This window comes from Panthera tigris (assembly GCF_018350195.1).
Source record: "Panthera tigris isolate Pti1 chromosome D4 unlocalized genomic scaffold, P.tigris_Pti1_mat1.1 chrD4_random_Un_scaffold_73, whole genome shotgun sequence".
Taxonomy (NCBI): domain Eukaryota; kingdom Metazoa; phylum Chordata; class Mammalia; order Carnivora; family Felidae; genus Panthera; species Panthera tigris.
The window spans coordinates 130,115-146,670 of record NW_024962174.1 but is presented as its reverse complement, the minus strand read 5'-3'; the positions used below and the strand labels follow the sequence as shown (position 1 = coordinate 146,670).

The 16,556-nt window shown below is 53.5% G+C and overlaps 1 protein-coding gene across 1 annotated transcript; it reads left to right on the top strand.

Annotated features, from left to right (window-relative positions):
- The first annotated feature begins 794 nt into the window (after nucleotides 1-794).
- LOC107181102 (histo-blood group ABO system transferase 1-like) lies at nucleotides 795-13,197 on the top strand. Its single transcript, XM_042977136.1, is given in 9 exon segments — nucleotides 795-827; nucleotides 926-976; nucleotides 1,561-1,608; nucleotides 1,854-1,910; nucleotides 2,324-2,371; nucleotides 3,230-3,265; nucleotides 5,510-5,638; nucleotides 12,421-12,860; nucleotides 12,863-13,197. Coding segments are annotated over 6 exon segments (924 nt in total). The 5' UTR covers nucleotides 795-827; nucleotides 926-976; nucleotides 1,561-1,608; nucleotides 1,854-1,884; the 3' UTR covers nucleotides 13,108-13,197.
- The last annotated feature ends 3,359 nt before the right edge of the window (nucleotides 13,198-16,556 follow it).

Genomic DNA, 16,556 nt, shown 5'->3' with positions numbered 1-16,556 from the left:
TGAGAGAGAGAGGAGGGGCAGCAAAGGAGAGAGAGAATCTCAAGCAGGCTCCACACTGTCAGCACAGAGCCCACCGTGGGGCTCGAACTCGCGAATCGTGAGATCATGACCTGAGCAGAAATCAAGAGTCGGTGCTTAAGTGACTGAGCCACCCAGGCGCCCCCGGCTCCCTTCTGTGTTTTAATAGGCCCCCTAGGTGATTTGGATGCAGGCTGACATCGGTCTCTCTCTCTCATTCTCTCTCACAAAACAAAACAAAACAAAACAAAAAAGAAAATAGAAGAGGGGGTGGCGCCTGGGTGGCTCAGTGGATTGAGTGTCTGACTCTTCGTTTTAGCTCAGGTCATGAGCTGGGCGGGGGTTGTGGGATCAGGCTCCACACTGAGCGTGGATCCTGCTTGGGATTCTCTCTCTCTGTCTCTCTCTCTGTCTCTCCCCCCCCCCCCCCTCTCCCTGACTCATGCACTCTCTCTATCTCTAAAGAAAAATAAAAGAGAGAGAGAGAGAAATAAGCAGAAAGGAACATAGAAAGGAGGCATGACTCCAGACTTGAGAGTGTCCGCAGGTCACCTGGGGCGCTTGTTGGAAAGAGAGCTTTCTACATACACACGCCTCCGAAGTGCTCAGCACTGTGCAGGGGCCTGGAATTGCATCTAGAAACGACTCCTCAGGTGAACGGGATGCCGCGGTCCTCGGCCCTGCTGTTGGTTACCGTGGTGATGGGATTGCGTCGCAATGGTCCAGATGACCAGCAGGAGTGGGGATGGGGCCAGAAGGGCTCTGGTCGGGCCCCACGTCCATTTTCTCAGGAGCCAGAGGCCAAAAGGGTGAGAATGTGTGTGTTAAAGTCTCAGCCTCGAACCCCCATCCTGTCGGTCCTCCCGCCCGGCCAAGACTCAGTTTCACACTCTTGTTTGTCCCCCAGCAATGTCTTCAGGCTGATTCCCGGACGGAGGCAGATAGAAGAGTCTCGAAGGTAATGGCGGCGTCTTTGGATTCAGGGCGGTTCCTTCTGGAAAGATCTAGAGCAGAAATAGAAATATACATATGTACTGAATTGGAGGTACTTCTAACCGGAGACCCTCGGTTCCCAGTGTGACTCCCGAGTCCCTCCCTCCACCGTGTTTTCTCAAACCTTGACAAAGGACAAGGCAGAGAAAGTTCTAGCTTGCGCTGGAGAGAACACGTTTACAGAGTTCACGCACTGCCCAGCGGGCTGTGCGGCAAGGCCGGGATTCTGGGAGGGATAGCGCCTGGTATGGGTTCCGGGGTCCCTTCAGCCGCTTCGACGGGGCCGAGCGGGGGTGGGGGCCCTCTGACCCCGTCAGGGCCCAGACAGGTCGAGGCTCAGTGTCCTCTCAGAGCCCATTCCTTCCAGAGCTGGCCTCTCTGGCGACCTGTGAACAGATAAGGTGACAGCTCCCAACCGGGACGCGTCACGAGCCCCCAGGGCGTGGCCCGACCCCAGTTCTCTCTCCGTCCAGCTTGGGGGCCCACACATGCTGGTCGGATGGCCAGGTGGATGGTGGGCTCAGCTGGTGTCACTTTTCTCTCCAGCAGCACGGAGGGCCGTCCCCTGCAGGGCCAACAGGAGAGCCTGCCATCGAGGTAGTGACTTCCGCTCCTTCCTCCTCCCTCACAAACACTGGCCTTCGTCGGCCCCACTGAACTCCATCCAGGAGCCTGTCTCCCCTCCCCCCACCCCCAGGCCTGGCGGGGGTCCCCAGGGGTCGGTGGGGAGGGGGGATGCACACCTAATCCTGGCCTGGGGCGCCCCCCTCTCGAGGGCACGGCTCTTTGTTGGCAATCGCTACTTTTCACGAAGTGAGTCGATGGAACCTTTCCTCCCTCAGCCAGGATGGCCGCCGTGTGGTCCCGCAGGGAATGCTGCTGGAGACAAAGCAGTGCAGGTGAGGGGCGGGGAGCGGGGCTCCCGGGGCTGACAGGGTGAGGGGGGCCTTGCCAGAGCTCTCCTGGGGATTCCAGGACCCACAGGGGCAGCCACGGCTCCTGCCTCCTGGTCTCTGCTCCTCCTTCCCAGGTGTGTGTGTGTGTTGGGGGGGCAGTTTCTCCCGAGGCCGCGGTCACGCCCTGCGGGTGAAGCCGTGCACCATGCTCCCAGACACGGTCAGCATGTCCAGGGTTTCTCGGCCCTGCTTCAGACCCCCGCTCCGCTCCCCCGGCCCAGGCTCGGCATCACACGGGAACTTTCTCCTCAGGGGCCGTGACGTGGCCGGCCCTGGAGGAGACCTGCCCGCCGGCACGGGAGCGCTTCCCCCAGGACCCGGCCCTGGGCTGAGTGCTCTCTGTTTCCCTCCCTCAGTGAAAGGGACTGCCCTCCGGACACCTGCAGAGTCCCTGAAGTCCCCAGGTATGGGGACCACCTCTTCGGGTGTTTCTGTGCCTCTTTCCGAGCAAGTCAACATGTGCCTCCCCATCCCCTTCCTCACCCCCACCCAGTCCAAGGCCTGATTCCCGGGGGAGAGGAGGGTGATGGGGGAGAGGAGGGTGATGGGGGCACAGGAGAACAGGAGGAGACGTTAGGTGATGGGAGTCACAGGGGGTTTCCACTTGACCTCCAGCCGTGGGGCTGCTCAGTGTCATGCCCGTGGCACGCTCGGCCCCGGCTTCTCAGCCCTCAGCTCAGCTAACACCTGAGGATGATGTGGCCCGGGGAGGGCATGGAGGTGGGCACGGCATGGGGGCTGGATGGGGTGGGGGTGGGCCTTCGTAGTTGTGAGGTAGACCCACGTTAGGACTTACAACACAGGGAGAGAGAGAGAGAGAGGGAGGGAGGGAGAGAGAGGGAGGAGATGTGGGGAGTCTAGAGCCTTGGCAGTTACCAGAGACCTTGAGGGGTGACCCCCTTTCCTCTGCTTGGCTTTTAGCCTCATCGGTTTATCACTGGGAAGCATGTGGCGTCCCCAGGGCTGGGTGGGCACACTTGACCGCTGTCTGTCTAGTGAGTGGACAAGTGACTAGTGGACAAGAGGAAGAAAGGAAGGAGGGAAGGAGGGGGAGCAGGAGAGAGGAAAGAAGGAAGGAGGAAGGAAGGAAGGCAGGAAGGCAGGAGGGCGGGCAGGCAGGATGGCAGTCCTGTGGTGCTCCTGGCACAGCTGGCCATCTAGACGGGGAGGACGGCACCTTGCGGCTGTGGGCGTAGACTGCCTGGCTCCGAGACGCTTCTGGATGCGACCGTCCTCCTCCCTGACGCGTGTCTTCTCTGCAGGATGGTTTACCCCAAGGCCCAGCTCCTGCAGCCTGCGTAAGTTAGCACATCCCTGCCGTGGCCACCGGCCCGCCTCGAGTTCTCCTCGCCCTCACTGCCACCTGTCCTAGCCTTTTCTTTTCCTTCTCTTGCCGTGAGAGGGGGCTGGGCTCATTGCCAATGGGTCTGGTCCCGGGCGAGGGTGCCAGGGAAGGCGCCTCCAACTCCCGGGCCTGGGGAGCATGGGTGTCCACAGAAGGCACGGAACCCTCTCTCATCTCTTCCTGGGGACGCAGGACAGGTCCGGGCTGGGTTCCCCCGGTGCAGGCGCCCGGCCTCCTCAGCCCGCACCGCCTGGCTGTTCTGCCCCAGATGGCGCTGGCAGCCGGTCCCTGTGGCCTCAGACAGGAAGGTCGCCCTGAGGCCACGCTGGTCAGCCCTCGCTTTACGAGCAGGGAAACTGAGGCCCAGAGAAGTGAAGGTACTTGCCTGAGGCTGTGCGACCGGCGAGGGCGCGGTCGGGTTCCGAGCCCAGGCCGGGCGACCTCCCTGCCGGGAGAGCTGCGAGTGCTCACTGTCTTTTCTGACACCAGTACCCACGCCTCCTTGAGTCCTTAGAGCCACCCGGAGGCCGTGACAACCTGACACATGACCTCCCTGGAATGAGAGGGCTGTCCCTGGGGAGGACGGACACACACACACACACACACACACACACACACACACCAGGTCCGAAGCACTCCATTTAAAATATCTCAAAAATACGAAGTCTCTCATTTTAAAAACCGATCACGCATTGAAAGGATGGTGTTTTGGACGTTGCGGGTTAAACAACATATACCAGATTAATTGTAACTTTACCTGGTCACTTTTTTTTTTGTTCATTTCTGAGACAGAGCATGAGTGGGGGAGGGGCAGAGGGAGACACAGGATCAGAAGCAGGATCCAGGCTCTGAGCCATCAGCACAGAGCCTGACGTGGGGCTCGAACTCACAAACCATGAGATCATGACCTGAGCTGAAGTTGGACGCTCAACCGACTGAGCCACCCAGGCGCCCCTCACCTGGTCACTTTTACCTTTGTGTGCTTACTAGAACAATTTTAAATTACAAATCTCTGTTGGACACAGCCCATGTGGAGGGACGGGCTGGCGTGAGCCTGTTCTCGTGGGTCCTGGAGCCGTGTCCCGAGAAGCCACGAGTGAACGGGCACTCGTGAGACAGGATGGGAGGAGAGGAGAGAGGTGTCCGTGCGGGCTAGGGTGGAGAAGGGACAGAGAACGTTCTGTGGGGCGACACTGGGGGGAGGGGAAGCCCTCGAGATGGGAGGGGGCTGGAGGCCTAGCTTTGCCCCTGAAGAAAACTCGTGTTACCCCCTACTCCCAGCAAACAGGTAGGTTTCCCACAGGGAACGATGCCGCCGCTCCCCCCAGTCAGCAGCCCCCACGGCGGGGGCTCACTCCCACAGCCGCCCCCCGCCCCCCACGTGCCAGTCGCAAGTTCTAGGTTGTCACCTGTGCTTTTGACTGACCGGCTGTAGCTCAGGGCTCCCACCGGCCCCTCCTCGGGCTCCATGACTTTCTAGAGTGGCTCCAGAACCCAAGAAGACAGTCTACTCTAGAGTCTCGGCGTATCACCAAGGGCGCGGGAGCAGCCAGGGGCACAGGTCCCCAGGGGGCGACGTGGGGAGGCCAGGGAGCCTCTGTGCCCTCTCGGACCCCGTCGTCAGGATCTGGTGGAGGCTCCCTCACACACGCACCTGCCGGGAGGATGGGGGCTGGGGCTGCAGTGTCACGCTTCTGACCACGGCGTGGTCTTTCCGGTGGCCAGTCCCCATCCCGAGCCATCCAGGAGCCCGCCCCGGGTCACCTCATTAAAACAGAAGGTGTCCCTATCACCCAGGAAGTTCCAAGGGGTTTAGGAGCCCCGTGTCAGGATCTGGGGTCAAAGACTGAATATATGTTTCTTACGGCCAAGTCCCTATTGCTGGGAAAGGGCTTGGCTATTGCTCTCACTGAGATGCAGCTCCTTCTCGGAAATGGGGTTGGGGGCCTCCCAGAAGGAGTGTCCTGTGGGACCCAGTACTCGGCAGTGCTCAGGAGACACTCCACACGGGGCAGTGAGGGAATGGCAGGGTCAGGGCTCAGGGGCGGAGCTTGTGAGGCAGAGAGCACTGGATTGGGAGTCTGGAATCCCGGCTGCGTCTAACTGCGCTGCTCGCGGACTGTGGACCTTTGGTCCTTCCTTCCCTGGCCCACCTTTCCATGCCCTGCTCTAACGCACTGTGACCTGTTCCCTCTAGGAGGGCAGACGTGCTGGTCATGACCCCCTGGTTTGCTCCTGTCATCTGGGACGGGGTCTTTGACTCTGCCATTCTGGACGCACAATTCGAAAACACCACCGTTGGACTGACCGTTTTTGCCATCAGAAAGTAAGTGAGATCTGGGACGCCTGGGTGGCTCAGCCGGTTAAGTGTCTGACTCTTTGGCTCAGGTCATGATCTCACAGCACCTGGGTCTGAGCTCCGAGCTGGGCTCTGCCCTGATAGTGTGGAGCCTGCTTGGGATTCTCTCTCTCCCTCTCTCTCTGGCCCTCCCCTGCTCTCTCTCTCTCAAAATAAATAAACTTAAAGAAAAAAATAGGTAGGTAAGATCTTGGCAGCCGTGCGGAGAAGGACACGTGCCCAGGCTAAACCAGGAAGCCAAGCCCCAGGTAGGGGGCACTCCTCACCAGGTGTCTCTCTTTGCCAGGATGGGGTGCTCACAGGGGGAGGGGGAGGCGTGGGTGGCTTTGTGGGCAGGTGAACCTGGTGGGATTTGCACGGGCCACCAGGCACACCCCTGCTCAAAATAGCAGCCCCACACCTGAGAGTCGTCTGCTCCAGAAGTGACCGTATCAACCATTCAGAGGCCTGGCAGCCACTGCTGACCACTTAGCGGGACCAACCCTGTGACCCAAGCCCGGGAGCAGGTGCTCGGCCGCCCCGATGCGTTCCCCTGGGAGGCCGACTGAGGCTTGGCGTCCCAGTTAGCCGGAGCAGGCTTACTATGCGGTGGAGTCGGACCCGAAGCCTCCAAGCTGCATTTACGGCTTTGGGGTTAGCTTGTTTGCTTTGGAAACCGGCTCGTGTTTCACATCCGGCACCTTTGCCGGCACGTGTCGGGCGCCTTTGCACGTCGGCACACGCGGACCTTCCTCATTCTTTCAAACGGCTGCCCACTCTTACTCCAGAGCCACTGCATTTCCCGCTTGAGCTGACCGTTCCGGAGAGCTGCCTCAGGCAGCACCCTTGAAGACAACCTTGCATCGCGAAACTTTTCACTTGCGCGGCCGAGTTGCGAAAACGTCACAGTGAACGTGTGTCTGCCCACCACCCGGACTCCGCCACTAACGTTCTTGTTTTTCCCCTTCTCACTTTGCCTGGTTTTATTGGGATATAATCAGTATGTAACATCATCTCGATGTAAAGTGTACAACATAATCGTCTGATGTGTGTATGTGTCGTGAAACGATCACCCCAGGAGGACCTACTCTCGGCAACTTTCAAATATGCGATACGGTATGTCAGCTGCAGTGGCCATGCTGTGCGCTCCGTTCCCACAGCCGATTTATTTTATGTCTGGAAATCCGTACCTTTCGAGCACCTTCACCACTTTCCCCAGTCCTGCACCTCTTGCCCCTGGTAACCACTTATTGTCTGTTTCTATGGATTCGGGGTTTTTTGTTTTTGTTTTTGTTATTTAAAGACTCCACATATAAGTGGGATCACACAGTACTCATCTGTCTCTCTCTGACTTATTTCACTTACATAATGGCTTCGAGTGTCAACCGTGTTGTTGTAAATAGCAGGATTCCTTCCTTCTTTTCTTTCTTTCTTTCTTTCTTTCTTTCTTTCTTTCTTTCTTTCTTTCTTTTTCTTCCTTGCTGAGTAATATATATATATCTCACACTTTCTTTATCCAGCCATCTGTTGGTGGACACTTGGGTTGTTTCTCTGTCCAGGCTGTTGTAAATACTGCTGCAGTGAACGTGGGAGGGCAGGTATCTCTTCAAGATACTGATTTAGGGGCACCTGGGTGGCTCAGTCCATTGAGCATCAATCACCTAAAATGATTGGTGAGTGTCCCAGGGTCATGGGATGGAGCCCCTCATTAGGCTCTGAGCTGAGTGTGAGTGTGGAGCCTGCTTGGGGTTCTCTCTCTCTCTCTCTCTCTCTCTCTCTTTCTCTCTCTTCCTCTCCCTCTCCCTCTTAAAAAAAACCTTAAAAAAGGATATTGGGGTGCCTGTGTGGCTCAGTCAGTTGAGTGTCTGACTTTGGCTCAGGTCATGATCTCACAGTTCGTGAGTTCGAGCCCCACATTGGGCTTGCTGCTGTGGGCCTGTCAGTGCAGAGCCCCCTTCGGATCCTCTGTCCTCCGTTCTCTCTTCCCCTCCCCAGCTTGTGCTCTTTTTCTCAAAAACGAAATAAAACATTTTTTAAGAAATTAAAAAAGATACTGATTTAATTTCCTATCTTTACCCCCATCTCTATCATCTATCTCTTTCTACATCTCCAGAAGTGGGATTGCTGGATTGTAGGGTAGTTCTGGTTTTTTTTTTTTTAATTTTTTTAACGTTTATTTATTTTTGAGACAGAGAGAGACAGAGCATGAACGGGAGGAGCAGAGAGAGAGGGAGACACAGAATCTGAAACAGGCTCCAGGCTTTGAGCTGTCGGCACAGAGCCCGACACGGGGCTCGAACTCACGGACCGTGAGATCATGACCTGAGCCGAAGTCGGACGCTTAACCGACCGAGCCACCCAGGCGCCCCTGGGTAATTCTGTTTTTAACTTTGCAGGGGCCTCCCTACCATCTTCCTACAGTGCACAAATGTGCCCTTTTCTCCGCATGCTCTCGGGCACTTGTGTCTCTTGTCTTCCTGAGATGAGCCTTCTAACGGGTGTGAAGGGATGCCTCATTATGGTTTTGATTTGTGTTTCTCTGACGATGAGTAATGTGAAGCACCTTTTCATGTACCCGTTGGCCATTTGAATATTTTCTTTTGTATGATTTCAATCTTAAGTTTGCTAAGATTTGTTTTGTGGCCTAACATATGGTCTATCCTTGTTAGGATATCCTAACAAATGTTCCATGTGCCCTTGAGAAGAACATATGTTCTGCCACTATTAGATGGAATGTTCTATGTTGTCTGTTAGGTCCATTTGGTCTATAGTCTTGTTCAAATATGCTGCTCCCTTACCGATTCTCTGTCTAGGTGACCTATCCATTTTTGAGAGTGGCTTATTAAAGTCAGCCATCAATATCGTATTGCTGTTTATCTCTCCTTTTAGTTATGTTAGTATTTGCTTTATGTGTTTAACTGCTCTGATGTTGTTGGGTGCATAAATGTTTACAATTGTTATATCTTCTTAATGGATTGACCCCTTTATCATTATAGAATAACCTTCTTTGTCTTCTTTGATCATTTTTAGCTTAAAGCCTACTTTGTGTGATATAAATATATCTTCCCGTCTTTCTTTCAGTCAGTGTTTGCTTGAAATATCTTTTTCTATTCCTTCACTCTTGGTCTGGTCTCTAAAGCTAGAGTAGGTCTCTTTTAGGCAGACTATTGTTGGATCTTTGAAAAACTTTTTTTTAATCCATGTAGCCATTCGACATCTTTTGAGTGGAGAATCCTTTTACCTTTTACCAAAGGTGATTCTTGAGAGGTCTCAAGTAATTCTTGAGAGGTCAGGACTTCCTGTTGCCATTTTGTTCATTGTTTTCTGACTGTTCCGTGGACTCTCTGTTGCTTGCTTCCTCTCTTGCTGCCTTCTTTTGTGGCTGGATGACTTTTCACCGGTAGCTTTGACTCCTTTACTATTCCTGGTAGTGTATCCACTACAGATTTTCCCTCTGCGGGTAGTAAGGCTTACATAAAATATTTTCTGTTTATAACAACCTCTTTTACGCTGATAACAACTTAATTTCAATAGCTTCTATAAACAATACTTTTACTTCTCTCTCTCTGTCTCACATTTTAGGTGATTGGTGCTACAATTCACATATTTTTAAATATTGTTCACATAAACAGATTACTGTATTCATGGTTGGATTTTTTATGTTTGTTTTTTTAACTCTTAGAGTTGTAAGTGATTTATGTACCGCCATTACAACATCTGACCTTGACTGTATGTTTACCATGGCCAGTGGATTTTATCAATATATTAATGTTTTTATCATATTAGTCGGCATCTTCTTCCTTCTGCTGGAAGAGCGTGATGCCCTGTAGTATTTCTTGTAAGGTGGCTCTACTGGTGACGAACCCCCTTAGCTTTTGTTTGGGAACGCTTTCTCTCTCCTTCATTTCTGGAAATCAGCCTTGCTGGGTGTCGTAGTCTTTCAACATTTTGACTAGATCATCCCTCTGTCTCGTGGCCTGCACAGTTTCAAGCGTCACATGCTCTTCCCATTGAGCCACCCAGGCACCCTCCTTATCTTTGACTTTTGACAACTTAATTATAACGCATCTCTCCGTAGCCCTTTTCAGATTCAACCTATTTGGGGTCCTTTGAGCCTCATGAATCCAGATGTCCGGGTCTCTCATTTGGGAAGTTTTCAGCCATTATTGTTGTAAATGTATTTCCTGCCCATTTCTCTTTCTCTCCTCCCTCTGGGATTCCCATCATGCATATATTATTTGTTTTTATGGTTTCCCATAAGTCCATAAGCTTCACAATTAACATTTTATTGTACTTGCGTGATCCGTAATCTACTCGTCTGGTCATCCTTCTGTCCATCTATCCATTCATACTTGCTTTTGCCACGTGTGAAGGTAAATCTGGGACATCAGCACATTCGCCCTAAATACTTCTCTGTGCATGTCATTAACTGGAGCTTGAGATGTGTTTATGGTTTTTCTTCTTCCCAGGCAAAATGTACATACACGAATTCCCTGGGTTTTGGCGAATACATATCGTCGTGTAACCAAAATTCTTTCTACGTATACAGTGTTCCCATCACCCCCAGAACGTTCCGTCGTGCCCCTTTCCGGCCAACCCCTCCCCCTACAGCCTCTCCTGCGGCGTCGCTTGTCCTGATTCTTTTCTACTCTAAGATTATGTTTGCCTCCTGGAGCCCTAAAGCACATCCTGCTTTGTGCTGCCTTTTCTGAGAATCGTGATTTTGAGATTTAGCCGTGATTTTGCGTGAACCGGTAGCCCTTTCTCGCTGCTTAGCGTTCCGTGGGATGGGCGCACCACAGTTGCCTACTGCACTTTCCGTCTTGACGGGCTCCTGTTTCCAGGGCTTGGACACTATAAGTAACTATGAATTATGTTGGACAGACCTTTTGCAGACACGCAATCTACCTTTTCTCCATTGAGCATCTAGGAGTAGAACCGCTCAGTCTCAGGCGAGAGACGGCTTTCCTTTTGTAAAGAACCACTCCGCACGTTTTTCCGGTTTCACGCCCCCACTCACAATACACGGAAGCTCCGGCTGCTCTACCTGCCTCACCAGCATCTGATGGCGTGAGTCGCCGGCGATCTTTTATACCTGGGTCCGTATACTCACATACGAGTAGATCTGCGGCATAGGGTCCGGGCAGTGGAATCGGGGGAAGAATATACACATTTAAAGTTTGAGTGTATTTTCTCCTATGCCCTCCGAAAGGGTTATACAAATGGTTACTTGACCCAGGGGTACATGAGAGTGCCTGCCTTCCCGCACTCTCAGCCACACCGACGTATTCGCTTACTCATCTGTTAAAAAAGACCTTTACTGAGCAGTTATGACGTGTGCACAATAGGGGTAAGGTAGTTTCCCAAGCAGACAAAGGCCTACTTTCACGGAGCTACGTTCTAGACGGAAAGAACACGTAAAGATGGAAAAGACGGGAGAAGAAGTAAAACACAAATACAAAGTATGTCAAGGTGGTGATAGGGGCTCTAAAAGAATACCTAAGGCTGGGTAAGGGGTGGAGAGGGATGTATCTTCATATTTATTTGTGTATCTATTTGCTCTTTCTTATTGGGTTATAATTTCCACATTGTAAAATGTACGCCCGTTCAAGGGCATAGCCTGCAGCATCCCCCCCCCTCTCTCCCCACCGCCTCATGCATCTGCGTTGATGCTAGCAGGGAGACCTATGAGGCATATGCAGTTCTGGGCATTGGTCAAGGAATGGAAGCTATTATAGGGGGCGAGCACTGCAGGGAACAGGGCCCCAGCCCCAGGGAACAGGCAGTATGAGGGCCCAGAGGAGCATGCCTGGCCTGTGTCGGGAACATCAAGTAGCCAGCCTGCCCGGACAAAAAGGTGGACAAGAGGAGAAGGAGACCACATCAGAGGCGGGTCTTGTAGGGTCTGGAGGACCACTGTAGTGTCCTGAATTCGTTTTTAGTTCTTCTTAAGGACAAGGAACCATTTGAGGGTCGTGGGTTGGAGAAATCCATCGTCTGGACATTATCTATCATTTGAACTTTTGCCAGCCTTGTGGACTAAGAAAATACCTGTGGTTGAGACTATCTGCTCAATACCCAAGCAGTCTGAAGGCCTCCTTTTCCTATCCAGTTGAGATACATGGTCTTTAGCTAGTCTAGTAGATTGGCTATGGTTTTATTTTTATCTTTCAATTAAAACAATTTTTAATATCTTAAAATTTAAAATATTAGACACAGAATCGGAAGACACAGAATCGGAAGCAGGCTCCAGGCTCTGACCCGTCAGCACAGAGCCCGGCGCGGGGCTCGAACTCACGAGCTGAGATCATGACCTGAGCTGAAGTGCGACGCTCAACCGACTGAGCCACTCAGGCGCCCCATATCTTTTGATTTTTAATCATGGTAAAACGCACAGAACATTGAGCATCCTGACTATTTGTGAGCGTGCGTTTCGGTGGTGTTAAGTGCTCACATTGTGGGGCAGCCATCCCCACCACCCGTCTTCAGATGCAAACCTGAAATTCTGTGCCCACTGAACACTAGCTCCCCATTCCCCCCTCCCCCAGCCTCTGGCAACCACCCTTCTGCTGTCTGTTCCTATGAACTGGCCTCTTCTGGGCACCTCCGTCAAGTAGATTGTCTTTTGCAGTCGGCTTATTTCACTTAGCATGATGTCCTCAAGGGATGGCCATGGTATTATAAGCTGGTTTTGCCTAAGTCTGTTTTTCTGCTGCTGTTTGATTGTGTTTAACACCCACCGTCTCTCCTGGGGTGCTTGTTGGTCTTAGATACGTGGTCTTCCTGGAGCTGTTCCTGCAGACGGCGGAGAAGCACTTCATGGTGGGACACAAGGTCACCTACTACGTGTTCACCGACCGGCCGGGGGATGTGCCCCGCGTGCCCCTCGGGCAAGGGAGGCAGGTGGTGGTCCTGGAGGTCCGGAACTACTCGCGCTGGCAGGACGTGTCCATGCACCGCATGGAGATGATCAGCAACTTCTCCCGGCAGCGCTTCCTCCACGAGGTGGACTATCTGGTGTGCGTGGACGTGGACATGAGGTTCCGCGACCACGTGGGCGTGGAGATCCTGTCCCCGCTCTTCGGCACCCTGCACCCCGGCTTCTACGGGGCGGCCCGCGCGGCCTTCACCTACGAGCGCCGGCCGCAGTCCCAGGCGCACATCCCCAGGGACGAGGGCGACTTTTACTACGCGGGAGGCTTTTTCGGGGGTCGGTGGCCGAGGTTCTGCGGCTCACGTCGGCCTGTCACCGGGCCATGGTGGTCGACCGGGCCCACGGCATCGAGGCGGTGTGGCACGACGAGAGCCACCTGAACAGGTACCTGCTCTACCACAAGCCCACCAAGGTGCTGTCCCCCGAGTACCTGTGGGACGAACATATGCTGCAGAAGCCACCTTTCCTCCGGAAGCTGCGCTTCGTGGCGGTGCCCAAGAATCACGCAGAAATCCGGAACTGATGGGCGGGGCGGGGAGGGGGGGTGCTCCAGGAGGTCTCCCTGCAAGGCTGCGGCCGGCCTTAGCGGGTCTTCCGCTGGGAAAGGGATCGGCCACGGCTCTGGTGGCGAATGAGTCCCCGTGCCTCAGTTTCCTCTTCTGGAGAGACTCCCACTACCCACCAAGCACACACGGCTCTGGTTTTTCATCTCTCCCTAATCCTGCCTCGTATTTAAAGTCGGCTCACCCTTCGTGGTGCCGGTAAGGGCCCCTTCCCCGGCAAGGTTTCTTGGTCTCTTCCTCCCGCGGTTGAGGCCCGCTGCTCCCCGCCCCGCCTTTCTAGCGCTGTGTCCTTCCGGCTCCATCTGCCCTTCCGCCCCTATTTCCAACTGGCCTTGCCCATTACGGTGTGAGCTCCTGGGCCGAGAGGCTGCGATCTCTCCGCCTTTGTCCGGGTCACCTCCTACCACAGGGCCTTGTGCCCGGAGACTCCCAAAACAGGTTCACATTTGAGTTTAAGTGACCCGTAAAAACCCAGGACACCGTGTGCTGAGACGGTGGGCGAGGCCCAGCCAGGGAGCACTTTTCCGGGTTTGGTCTGGGTCGGTTGGTGGCTTGCGGCTTTGGGTTGTTGGGCTTTTTCTTCTAGGGTTTCTGGCAGTCTGTCACATGCTTTTGCTCTTACTGCTTTTCTCTGACGCACGTTAAAAACGCCTTCTTCCGGTTTTTATGTTGCCGCTTCAACGCTTTCAGCGTAGGCAAATTTAAGAGATCGCCCCCTGCTTTGAAATCATGAAGATAGTCTGTTTTGGTATCTTCCAAACACTTAATGTTTTTGCCTCACACTTGAGTCATTCATCTACCGAAAGTGACCTGTGTGTGCTTTTCACGGAAGGGCTCAATTTAATGTGGCTTTCCGTGGATAACCATCACCCGAGCACCGCCTAGTGAACACGTGTTTGAAAACCTACCGGAAAGTTCTTCTCCCCGACATGCACTGTCGTCGGCCTCATGCTGGCAGCTGTCCTTCTGTGCCGGGTCCGTTAGGGTCTCTCTATTCTGTTGCATTTGATGCGGTTTGGGCGTGGTGGGGGTCTGGAGCCGACAGCCGAGAAAGAATTCTTGTGTCTTTGGTGCTTAAAGGTGATTTCATCAAAGCACAGGGGCGGGGCCCGTGGGCGGGAGGAGCTGCCCTAGGGTTGTGAGGAGTGACTGGTTACACACTACAGAGTTGGGGGAGGTCAAGGCAAAAGGAAGCCTCCAGAAGGAGTTTCACATGGTAAAGAGGACTCCTAGGGTAACTGAGGCCTGGCTGTTGTCACCCTGAGGTGGTTTTTCCTCTAGTAAGTCAGTAACATGAAGACAGTAGGGAGTTCCTGGAGGAATGTTCTACTCTGCTTGCCTCAGGAGGCTGCAGGTTATAAAGAAATGTAATGTTTTTTGCATTTCCGTCTTGTCTTTGTTCCCCACATCCCTACGGAGGAGAGGGTGGGTGATGTTGGGGCTCCAGGAAACTGAGTCAATGGGTTTCTGGAGGTTAAGCTATTGAGAAGATTGCCTTTTGGGGGGCTGCCTGGGTGGCTCGGTCGGTCAAGCTTCTGACTTCAGCTCAGGTTGTGATCTCACAGTTAGTGAGTTCGAGCCCCGCGTTGGGTTCCGCACTGACAGTGCGGAGCCTGCTTGGGATTCTCTCCCCTTCTCTCTGCCCCTCCCACACGTGCTCTCTCTCTCTCTCCCTCAAAATAAATAAACATTGAAAAGAAAAGATTGCCCTTGTACTTTATTCAGACACGTACGAACTGATGATGACTGTGATGTCTATCGGCCAGCCTTTGGTTTTTCCCTTTCCTTTCTTCTTGGGCGGCCAGGAGAGCCTGAGGAACGTCACACGCATCCCGCCTGGGGGCAGGGGGTCGCTTGTGGGGTGTCGGCCTGCCTGATGCTCCCGCGGCACATCGGCCGGCTGGTCTGTCCTTGTGGTGCCGACCACCGTCTTACTCATTCTAGGCCTAGAAACGGGTCTTGGTATCTGGTGACAAGTCCTCCCCCGACTCTTTAAGAGTGTTCTGGTTGCCCTTGGCCCTGGCCCTGCTGCATTTCCATCTTTAATCTTCTGTCACGTGGCACCGAGGAGCCTGCTGGAGGTTTCATCAGAACCGGGGTAAAAATAGCTTGTCGATATCGGAGATCCCACCCCGTGAGCAAAGCTCTCGGTTTACTCAGTCCTTCAATCTTTCAACAGACCTTCGTAATTTTCTCCGTAAAGGTCTTGCAAATCTGTTTTTCAAGACTCGTAGCTAGGTGCTAGGTTTTTTTTCCTCCAACATTTTATTTTTTTGAACTTAAAACATACAGGGGCGCCTGGGGGGCTCAGTCAGTTAAGCCTCTGACATCAGCTCAGGTCATGGTCTCGTGGTTGGTGGATTTAAGCCCCACATCAGGGGCGCCTGGGAGGCTCAGTGGGTTAAGTGTTCGACTTCAGCTCAGGTCACGATCGCACAGTTTGTGAGTTCGAGCCCCGCGTCGGGCTCTGTGCTGATGGCTCAGAGCCTGGAGCCTGCCCCGGATTCTGTGTCTTCTCCTGTCTCTGTCCTTCCCCTGCTCATGCTCTGTCTCTCTGTCTCTCAATAATAAATAAACATTTTAAAAAATTAAAAAAAACGTTGAAACATACAAAAAAATTTTTAAAGAATCACACAGCAAACACTCCCGTACCTACCACGTAGATGCCACTGTGAACCCTGTGCCGTGATTCTACCGCTCACAGAGTGAAAAAGGTCTTTAGCTGCCTCCGTTTTGACCTCAAACTTTCTGGTTGGGTTCTTCTTTCCAGCTGGTCTCCTGGCTCAGGCAGAAGACCCTGAGGAGAAAACTTCCCCTGACGGGATCTGAAACTACGCCCTCAATAAGGGGTGCCTCCAGCCAGCAAGACCCTGCTTGTCATTGACTCCAGGGACTGGGGCCGACTTGGCCTTCCCTGCCCACCCGCACGGACCCAGCCACCTTTGCCCCATACTTGGCTTTCATAGGCCTGGAACTATTTCTGGCACTCTGGAGACAGTCTTTGAGACGCGCCAGTCCGCTCTTCCCGGTGCTGGCCTCGCCGAGAGAAGTAACTTTCTCTTTCCACTTGCCACTCATTTCTCTGCCTTTGGATTTTCTCAGCGGCCAGTGGCCCAACCTGGTCAGTTTGGGGCCCCCAGACCCCGAGCTCTTGCACCCCTGCTCCCCGGCTATCATATGTCATCCATGCACCTGTCCATGCCTCCATCCATCCATCAGTTCATTTAAGTTTTTATTCTACATTTAAAAACAACTTGCAGAGGGGAGCCTGGGTGGCTCAGTCTGTCAAGCATCTGACTTCGGCTCAGGTCACGATCTCATGGCTCGTGGGTTTGAGCCTCGGTGTCGGGCTCTCTGCTGTTAGCACAGAGCCCACTTCAGATCCTCTGTCTCCCTCTCTCTACCCTTC